At 41.4% G+C, this 11490-nt stretch overlaps 1 protein-coding gene across 1 annotated transcript; it reads left to right on the forward strand.

The window, feature by feature from the left end:
- Positions 1–1803: 1803 nt before the first annotated feature.
- Positions 1804–10551, forward strand: LOC137264949 (uncharacterized). The gene is made up of 7 exons (XM_067800297.1): positions 1804–1852; positions 5411–5591; positions 7480–7706; positions 8372–8635; positions 9072–9356; positions 9444–9815; positions 10319–10551. The coding sequence occupies exons 1-7, from the start codon at positions 1804–1806 to the stop codon at positions 10549–10551; spliced, it is 1611 nt and encodes a 536-aa protein (XP_067656398.1).
- Positions 10552–11490: the final 939 nt, after the last annotated feature.

The following is an 11490-nucleotide window of genomic DNA, read 5'->3' on the forward strand; positions in this document are numbered from 1 at the left end:
ATCGGTGGATCTGTTTTTTCTTTCATGGAATCTACATTGTATGATTGCAATGATATTGCATGATCAAAGAAAGTTATTGATATTCCGTCATGTGTTATATACTCTTTCAAAGGCAACACGTCAGTGAAATGAGTCGATTCTTTGAAGGATCAGTATGATCTCATACAGGTTCTTTTATCGAATCGAATATAGCATCACACTTGTCATCGTATCCTAACTGTGTAGGTCAGTGCTCATGTTCTCAATCACTGGATTGTCTGCAAGCAAACAAGCGTTTGTAGAAACCTCAATCCGCTTAAACATAATTGCCATACTGTTTGGACTTTCAGACAAGGTTGTGTAGACATGACTGAATTTAGTTGTAGGCCGCACCCAGCAATATTCCAGCTATATAGCGGCGGTCTGTAAATAATCGAGTCTGCACCAGACAATCCAGTGATCAACAACATGAGCATCGATCTGCGCAATTGGGAACCAAGACAGCGAGCCTGATCACCCGATCCCGTTAGTTGCCTCTTACGACAAGCATGGTCGCCTTTTACGGCAAGCATGGGTTGCTGAAGGTCTATTCTACCTCGGGACCTTCTCGGGTCTTCAGACAAGGTTGTGTAGACACATGTAATAGCATTTCTGGTTCCACCAGTATCAGATGCAAGCATTACTCTCCAGTTTGATATCCTGCGCTGAAGAAGATTCGTTTGTATTGGGTTTTTTTATCGAAATATCAATACATCACTGTGAAAGACACTCGTGAAAATATAGACAAGGAGCGGATATAATTCATTGTAGTGTTAACATTGTAATATTAAACCCAAAGTACATGTTTAACATATCGACACTGATGCTTGTTAGTCAAGCTGTAAACAGAAGATGGGACGAAACCAGATATTAATCACGCACTCTTCCTCTCGAACATGTGTACACGTTTAGTGGGTGTTTGTATTGTGAATTTTGAAGAGTAACGGTATCAAAAGTGCAAAATACGAGCTGGGGTAAGCCATCCTTGGCCAACAGGAACTTAATAAATAAAGACTGGGGCGTATTTAGAATAAGTAATCAAATTAAGAGGTTAGCTATATTTGTTAGTGTACAATGAGAATTTGGGACGAAACCAGGGAGTCCACAGTTATTACAAATTCTCCTTCTTTTGAAACTGTAGATGGATGTTGGAAGTACCGGTCGATATATCTATAAATCTTTAAAGCCTAGTCGTAAAATCCGTTGCCGTGATCAGGTCATTCTGACACGATTCCATCTTGGACAGTGTGGGAAAATGTGTGCAGGAGTATTATTGATATGTAGGGCTCTTTTTAATTGTAACCATTGCGATTTGGAGACGCCTGAAAATATTGAACACAATCAAATCCCTGGTGGTATTTTAAAATTAATAACACCCCTGTCCCCATCCCCATATGTTAAGTTGAAACCCGTATTGAATTCAGTTCAAATAGATATTGTCTCTCAGTACATATCAAAATGGATATCAAGCTTAAGTAAATTAAGTAAATTGTCCCCAAAAAGTTCTTGAAGTTGATATATGCTACAGGTTTAGGCTGAGTGTTTTCTTTTCATTTTGTAAATTAATAAGTTTTTTTCACGCCGGTTTCATAGTTGTCTGTCTATATGGCTGAGATGACTGACGTCAAAACGACGTTAACGTAAACTCTGTTACTCTATAATTAATCGTTCTTATTGATAGATATTGATTATCTTTATTTCAATTTACAACTAATTTCCTCCCACAGGTACACCTGACAGATGCCTACAAGCTTACAGTCTGCTATTTCAACGTGCAATTTTAGCATGCGTAGATTCGAGGAGATAGCGATGTTCGTCCTGGCAGCGTTCATTGGTAAGTTCCAGACACATCGAGGTAATTGAATGCCACAAGTATCCGGTCTAAATGTCGCACATACGTTGGACTGGAGCAGAAATCTCGTCTACAGGACAGCAATGAGCAAACCCATCTGGTTTGTGAAAAGGAGAGCAGATGAAGGCTAGTGCTCATGCAGTGCATGACGATGAATTCCGTTCGTAGCTGCACACGCCTTGCTCATAAGACTCTCACATGGTCAGCGAACGCTTGGTCGCGAACAACCTGGGGCCCCTTTGCTCGCAATGGCAAGCACCAGTGGGCGGCACTCATATACGGATCAATTGTCAGATCGATGCTCAACTTATCCTTGTTTGCCATTACATTTATCCTCGTTTACCCGCTGTATTAGACGTGTATGCTATTGGATGAATACCCAGGAGCGTGTTCAACAGAGCGACATTAAAGTATAGGGAGTTCGGATCACCCTATCTACTGTCTCTATAACACCTTCTCATTCAGTTTCGAAGGTGATTTCATTGGCCCCCTCTTGTCCCATCATTTACCTAAAGCATACAAAGTAACCATTAACAATCACTTCGGAAATCTTCCATCTGAAACCGAAAACTGATGCACATCAGCTGGCTCACCACCAAGACGTTTATTCTCATAGATCACATGTTAAGACATAGAATGAGTGGGGTTAGTTTTACGCCGCACTCAGCAATATTCCAGCTATATGACGACGGTATATAAATAATCGAGTCTGGACAAGGCAATCCAGTGATCAACAGCATCAGCATCGATCTGCACAATTGGGAACCGATGACATGTTCAACCAAGTCAGCGAGCCTCATACGACAAGGAAAGTCGCCTTTTACGACAAGCATGATTTGAAGGCCTATTCTACCCTGGACCTTCACGGGTCTTAAGACATAAAGAACATACAGATACTTGACAATCTGAACAGTATGAGTTTATACAAGGTACAATAAAAAAATACGGTTGTGCACATGTTAGATCTCATTTATACAAACACAAACCTTCTTTGATGTATTTGAAACCATTCTGACTTCAAAACCTGGAAACGTCTTGAAGCTCAAGAACATCTGCTATCAACAGAGAGAAAGGATATTTTATCCTCAGGCCCTATCAACACTTATGCTCTATTGATTTCCTGTAACTTTACCTAACCACTGTACATTATCCTTGCATAAAATCACACCACTACTGGTTTCCCAAGGGCCTTTTAAATCCCGTATGTAAACAATCTATGTACAAATGCACCTTTCCCATCTGGCTGCAAATCAACATCCTGAATCTCTTTTGTATACTACTTATGTACATCCTTTTAACTGGCTTCCTCTCAACTTCCTTAATCCTTTGTACCATCTATGTTATAAACCTGATCTATTGTCCAAACAAACCTCATTTTCGCCCCATTCCCCATTGTATACAAATGTCATGTTTATATATCATCAACATTACTTCTCACATGCCACTTACTTGACAACGATATTAGAATCCCCGTTAAAGATGTATATCCATAAACTTTGTCCTCACTTTTCATCTCCTCAACTTCAAGATTACCAATGAAGGAAGTAGAACGTGATGTTGGAACACGGCCAGACAGGAACCAGCCTAAACACATAGCATCCTTACGCTGCTGTAATAAGTAGACAAAACCGAATAAAAATTCACTGGCTACATATGCACATGTACTGACGTATTTTCATTGTGTGTTTAAGAGATCGTAAAGAGAGAGTTTGGTGAAACACCCATAAAATCGTTAGTTAAGGAGAAAAGTTAGAAGATCCCCAGACCCATGAGAACTTCGTCAAACGTCCTCCTGGCTTGCTTTTTCCTCTTTCGTGTCTGTTACTTCTATTTGACAATTAGACAGTAGATTCGGCTCATTTGCAGATATTTATCTGACATCACATAAATTCATTATACGGCAGCTGAGGAGGTGGAAGAGGAGAGGGTTGTTGATGTTTCTGCCTTCTGTGTGTCAACATATTGTCTGTCCTGGAGTATGCCTGATAGCATACGGGACATGTTGTTGACTGCATTGTGGTCCGAGTATAAATGACACATTTAGCCTTTTGTCTCTATCGAAAAGTCTGTTTTCATTCGCTTTGCTGACACTGCTTCCCGTTGCGTTTTCGCTGCGGACGACACTTTCTCCCTTTAGCTTGGTTTTAGACTGTTGATCGTTGGGTTGGAAGATGTGAGAGCAAAGGTGTCTGGAGAAGAGGGTAGGTCCATCTTGACTCCTTGCTTCTCGTAATAGATGACAAAATCATCCACGTTAGTAAAGGATTTGGGATAGCCCTTGCGTTGCAAATAGTAATGTTTGGTCCATTTGTAAGGTCATCCAGACAGGGTCATTTCTTCTTCACTCTCAGACTGCAGACGAAGTGTCACTGTCAGGGGTCTAAGGTTAAATGAAGCTAGATTGACCTCGTGGCCCCTTATAGATATCCACGGTGTGCACATTTATCTCAGTTTGATGTGATGTATCTTAAGGAGGAGGACCACTATAAGTGACACATAATGAAAACACATATCTATACACTAACATATCGTATAATCTTGGTTGGAAAGTAAAACGATATCATTATGTGAATGTTTTCAATATCACATAGAACAAAGCATACAGTCCAAAGGTGTTACTGTCTTTACTTTAAAGTATCCGTGTATTGTGTTGGAAAGACGCACCATTCATTTGTAGAAATGTGTGGAATGTCCTTCGATAATAATCAGACCTTTTTCCCAGACTCTCAAACAGTTCTATGTGTTTCGAATCTTGCATCCAAATATCTATCCAGTGATGTCCACGTCGATGAGAGACTTGGTCAGTCAAACTGTATCCTTTGGGACATATGGATATGGTTCGTGGTAACTGGTTGGTAGCAAGCACTTTCATTTTCATACCTTTAGCAACGCTGTCTTTGTTCAAGAGGCATTACAGTTTTTGTGTATTCATGGTGTTACTAATGCACTTACAAATCAACTGATCAGGGATGAAAGTGATGCATGATCTGAAATGAAAGGGTTATAAAGCAGTTTAAATGGAAAAGGGACGCAACCACCTGATTTAACTGTATTCCATCATGTCTCTCGACTGCTATGCTCGTGGTCTAGGAACACACACATGACCGTGAGGACAGTTCAAGGTCATAGCGCCCCTCCCCCCTCCCCCCATCCCCCGGTGAAAATGAGGTCACCAACGAAATGTTCTCCAAGGTCCTTGCCGTCTATAAAAGTAGGTCACACAGGTGTTCGATGACGTCATTTTTGGCTATTTGAGTCCCTATACAACAGGCAGCTATGCAAACCGATTATTTCCTTCAATGATAGTGTCGTTCAAGAACCCAAAGACCGATTACGCCATACAGCCGTCGACATGTACGTCATAGAGACTGAACCCTTTCCATTTCGAAGAAATGTATGCTAAAACCAGAGTCGATTGTACAACGCCGGCTGTGCCATAACTATTGTGACGATAGGAGTAACATGTTGTGGTCTCCTGGATTTGTTAAAACGAGAATCTGATTGTGACTGAAAAAAACCCACTTGTCAATGATGTTTCAGATATTGCGACATCGACCCCCACAGTCCCAATAAAGTACACGCTTTACGGCACCACGAAACCCTGGAACGAGGCTCGTGCTGTTTGTGAAGCGAATGGTCAGCAGATGCTGAAGTTAGATACCGAGGCCAAGTTTGATAACTTCATATCGTGGAAGAACATCTGGGAGGCCAATGGACATCTGTACGTAATATACCACCATGAGGGGGCTCTCTCCTTCATACAGACACACATACAAACACACACACACACACACACATACACGCACGCACACACTAAAACTAGCATCTATTTCTAAATCGGATTTCAAATAAGGACAATGCAATTAAGAACGAACTAGAGATCACTGCAACCGAAGGTAGATCACTATACCAGGGACCGTGGGAACTTGCAGTACCTTTGCTGCCTACATGGACCCTAGCTGGATTTACACCATCTCTTCAGGCGTTGGAGACTGTAGGAAAGTTAAGCCATAACATAAAATGCTCCTTTCAAAATTCTGGTAGGTTAACCTTGTTTATAGAGAATCTCACCCGAGTGTCTTTTGATATCAAATACATCACCACGAGTTGATAAAGTTACATAATATATAAATTATTTACTTTTATGAACGAGTGTTGTTATGTTTGATCTCAGAGGACATGAGGGTGAGATTCCGTTTATCATCAAAAAGCACTCTTCGTTAGTTTTCAATGAAAAATGTACATTTCTGTTCAACCATTCGACTTGCAGTACCGCGATGTCATAGCATTGTGACGTCATCAGGTTGTTTGGCGTCATAGCATTGTGGGTCATGTAACTGATGACGTCAGAGCAACAACAAAACCCACTGCCAAAACGATATCTCACGCAAGCAATATCTCCAGTGGAACACAGTTTTGGATGATAATGTGTCATACTGAACAACCTTTAGCGTTTGTATGGACAAAACTGAGTGAAGCAGTCCATGAAAACATAGTCTGTCTAGGATTAAAACATTCTAACATATACCCTCAGCTCACCCATATCCCTATCCACAGAATAAAAAAGGTGTATACATTGGAAGCTGTCAAAACCGACATCTGTCCAGTCCGGCAAGTTGTCATCACCGGCATAAACTCTCAGCCTCCATTAATGGCTTGTACATCTACCATCAGCTCTAAGTCCATTATTACTTTTTCAGCCCGGATTATTTCCTCAGTCCCTGAGTGCCGGTTTAGACAGCTTCCACTGTATCCATTAAAAAAACCATGTCCTCAATCTTCATCTCCTCAGCTTCTGGAGTGCCAATCACAGACGTAGAACATAATGTTTTAATGCGCCAGGAGCCAGTTTAAACACACAGCAACTTTACGATGCTGGAATAAAAAGCTTCACTGGCTACAAATATTGACGTATTTTTATTGTAAATTTAAGGGATCCTAAAGCGAGAGTTTTGCGAAACACTCATAAAATCGTTAGTTAAGGAGAAAGCTTAGGAAATCCCAAGACTCAAGAGAACATCGTCAAACGTTCTCCTGGCTTGCTTTTCCCCCTTTCGTTTCGCTTGACAATTAGAGAATCCGTCCGTCTCCTTTGCTGATATTCATCTGCCATCAGCCGTTAAATTCGCTATAGGAGCTGAGTAGAAGTTTGTCGTGGCTTGCTTATCCCCCTTGACTTTCATAAAAAAAAAGCACACCGAATGACCATATGTAGTACTTCTGCTTGATAATTAGGCCACCTGTCCGTCATTGGTGAACTATGCACACACACACACACACACACACACACACACACACACACACACACACACACACACACACACACACACACACACACACACACACACACACACACACACACACACACACACACACACACACACACGTGCGCGCATATATATATTATTGTGCCACGTGTGTGCATGCTCTGTTGTGACGTGTGTGACCTGCTCTCTTGTGACATGCGTTCACATGTTCTGTTGTGACATATGTGTGACATGCTCTTTTGTGACCTGTTTGTGACATGTTGTGTTGTGACATGCATGTTACATGTCGCATGCAAATCAGCATGCCTTTTTCTTAATCGATCAGTAACGTGAATGTTACAGAACCGAAGATATATGGACTGGTCTTCACCAACGTGTTCTCACAGACCCTACAGTGTTCAACTTGGAGTGGCACGACTGTGAGCCCTTTGGAGCCTGGGCGCCTTGGGATAAAAAGGAGCCAAATCTACCAGACACCGAGAAGTGCGTACGGATACATTTAGCTAATAACAAGGCCCGCACATATCCCTGTAGTAGTAACCGTCAAGTGGTTTGTCAAGAGTTTACAGGTAGGAAGTTTCTTTAACTCGTGTCGAGTTCCAGCAAAATGTCCGATGGGCTTTGGTCAATGTAACTTAACACATGTATTTGGCATAAATCAAAATGTAAGGTGGATCTAAGAAAGATTTGAAATAGCATTATTTTGTCTCAGACCATTCACTTTCATATTGCAGGTATTTCATGTTGCCAGATCAATTCTTATTTTCTTGTAACATATGTCAAAAAGCAAAAGGCTGAAGGCACTAGAATTATTGTTCGTAACTCCAAGTAGGACGGTTATTAAGAATTAATGATAGCTTTGGTAGCGCAAATAAAAGCCCAATGGTAAAAGGCGAGTTTGCATAGGAACAATAACACACGTAGAGAATTAAATCATCCTCACTATCAAGGTATATGATCTGTTCTGAAACGGGATAATGAAAGCAGATCCATTCTGATGTCTTTGAGTAGTCTAGCCGTTAAAGCGTTGGCTCATCACGTCGAAGAAACGTGTTCAATTCCCCATACGGGTGCTATGCATAGAGCCCATTACTGATGTCGGTCGCCGTGATATTGCTGGACTATTGCTAAAAGCGGCGTAAATTTGCAATGTCTCGCGCTTCATTCGAATAACATATATATGACTCATCGCCTATCGCATCTAATAATTGTTTTCCTTTTATGGGTTTATCAGAAGAATGTACCTTTGAAAGATTTGATGATCAGGACGTTGCTGCTCTTACATCTGCCTCCTCCATTAATGTGAGCATTGATGACTGTCAGCGCACATGTCTCAATTACACCGGACTTGTACAGTGTGTTGCTGTAGTCTACGACAATGAAACCACATCCGGCGATCCCTGCAGGATCTACGACAGACAACAGGTGTACGTAAACGACAATCCGGAAATGACGTCATCGTCAGGTATAACAGTTCTCGTGAAGCGGTGTATTCAAGGTACATATACATGGGAAGATCCAGATGTACCTTATAATGTAGGGTTTGAATTGATTTTGGTGTAGAATTGGTTCAAAAACTTGTGCTGTTCATAAGGCTCGACTTGTTTGATCTGGTGGCCAGACTAGGTGACTTGGCGGACAACAAGGCATCACCCGAAAACAACGTTGGTAATGATATCAGTCACTCGATTTTCTGCTTCGCACTGTTACATATAAACTTCCGTCCTTTAGACAGAATACACGAACGTTTAGCAAGGCCCTAGCGCTCAAATAATTAGGATTTTTCACTGATACTCCAAACTTTATGTAATCCACATCTTTGTAAAATATCAGCATCATAAATATACTTGAACTTCTTAAGCGATTAATTATTTTAGCATGGAGTATGTATGTAAAAAGACTTTTTGTTTTATAAACAATGAAATAACTTTCAGGTGATTACATTTCGGCTGCCGTATCGGTTCCAACAAACAAGGACAATGAGCCAATAACCACGTGCTTTGAGACCACATCATCGACATCAATGAAGTCGTCAGAACCGATCACAGCATCACCTACATATCCAGGCACAACTAAGGATATTCAACTATCTGTCTTAACCAGCACTCAGTCAGTGGGCATACATTCTTCATATGTAAGTTTCAGTAACGGTGGTCCTGTTGACGAAAGTGTATTTACATCCGAGTATATAGTTCCCGAGGAGAACGCATTGATGTCCAGTTCAGTGACATCTCCTGAGACATTCGTCATGGAGACTGAAGCTTCTATAAAATCACATTTTACATCCACGAGTCACATGCACTCAGTCGCTATTTCAATGACTTCCAGTTCAATAAAGTCATCCTTCTTTGAGACTGAATCTATAGAAGCACATCTGGCATCTACAATAACCTCACGTGCGTTTTCTCCTATCAGTCTTAATTCGTCATCCTCATTCGCTGGTTTCGGAAACAGTTCATCACATAATTTGCACTTTAGTATTGATCATTTGACGTCTAGCAATGACAGCACAACGTCCAAAACAGCCTCTGCATCAAACGTTGTAACCTCGGAAACGTCAGCGATGACCATGTCACAAATCACCACGCTGCCATCACCGACTATTGTCAGCGATCCGGAGTCAAGCACACAGGTTTCCAGATTGGATCTGGATCCATCTAGCGTGGCGTTAAGTACTGGTAAGAATCCATTGTATTATTCCAATTTATTAATCTTCAATTTCACCCAAAGTACTCCCTCAGACAATAAACATTGATTCTCGTGATTCAAAGCTCTTGACTTCCATTTGCATCAGGAGTTGGCAGGTTGAAGTTCCTGTGAGCATGAAAATCGGCCTTAGAAGTCTTCAGCTCTCCATGTTTGCCATAGGCGGCGACATAGAGCAGCGTTTCACAAAGCAAATATAACACTACGACTTTACAATCCATGTCAGTCACTGGATTGTCTGGTCCAGAGTCGATTGTTAACAGAAAGGCGGCATATAGTTTGAATATTGTTCAGCTCGGCGTCAAATACCCAAGCAACCGACCTGTGGGCGAAGGGGATCAAACATAGTGCAACAGCCAAATAATCAGAAAGTAGATGTGTTTATTTCTGTTGGTTTCAGTTTCCTTGGGTTCAAGTACGCCAATTGAGCACCACTGTTTTTGCGCGTGCATGCTCCGCCTGATGTCGATTGCAGTCGACGTTAGCGGCTATCTGTTGGACCGAAAGAATCTCTCCTCCTACAGAAGGTCCAAGATTTCAGCCAGTGATGATCGTGTTTCGGCCAGAGCTATAGGCAGTTCAGGACTTGCCATCATCCTACTGGTCACTGCGGTCATCGTGTGTGGAGATGTGGACAGGATGATACGAGCAATGGGAAGATGGAGAAAACGTCAAACGCTTTCAATGTGTAGTTCCAAGCGGAGATAAGCTTTGAGTGTATTCCATACTCATAAGCATTCAGCCTAACATCGCTTTGTCGAAGTAAAAGTGATCTACGTTAACACACTGAGATATCCGAAGTTCGGCTCGTTTGGCATACATTTACCAATCTGAGATCATATTTGAGAAGCAAACACACAAACAAGAAAATGAAACCGACATTTTTCTCTCGCAAGGGATATCTGTTATTATCTTGCCTCACACATAAATGTCGTTTTCTGACTGACTCATCGCTCTTCTATTATTTTCAGTGTACTTCGCTGCCAGTGGCAACTCATTCGCAACTTCGTAGTGGTACTTCTTTATATCGAATAACATTGAATCATGCATGATGCGCGGAAATTATCGATATTTTGCGAATGCATATCGATGGAAGTGAGATAACTCTTAGTCTGTTTTTCTGGTGTCGTCTGCAAAATCTAGGGATGTCTACGAAAGGATTTGTCTCGCATTCCAATTTATTTTGACAAACCTTCGATGTTTGTTTATGTTCCCTGAGCCTGAAGGATCCGATATATTTCAATGTACCCCCTGCCGTTCGGGCTCAGGGTATATAAACACACATCGAGGGTACCACGAAGTACCGAATCAGTTGCCATTGGCAGCGGGGGTACATTGAAATGTACCGCGCTTGTCAGTGGGGTACACTGGAAATAACAGAAAAGGATATTTATGTGTGAGGTAAGATAAAATTCATTGTGAGCAAATTCCTTGACAGTGTCACGTAATATATCAAATGATATTGTGTTTGCATTCCTAGATAGCATTTTGGTGGGGGGCTTTTTCAGTATTGGTTAGCACTTCACACAACCACTGGTGACCAAAGTCATTCAGTAAAACCTGCCGGTAAATCATTCAGGAAGAAGCTCCTTTAGTCCACGGTAAGGTGTTGTTACTTTGGTCGCAATGTAATCTAAATAATCTGAT

Source organism: Haliotis asinina, chromosome 15, assembly GCF_037392515.1.
Source record: "Haliotis asinina isolate JCU_RB_2024 chromosome 15, JCU_Hal_asi_v2, whole genome shotgun sequence".
In the NCBI taxonomy this organism is placed as follows: domain Eukaryota; kingdom Metazoa; phylum Mollusca; class Gastropoda; order Lepetellida; family Haliotidae; genus Haliotis; species Haliotis asinina.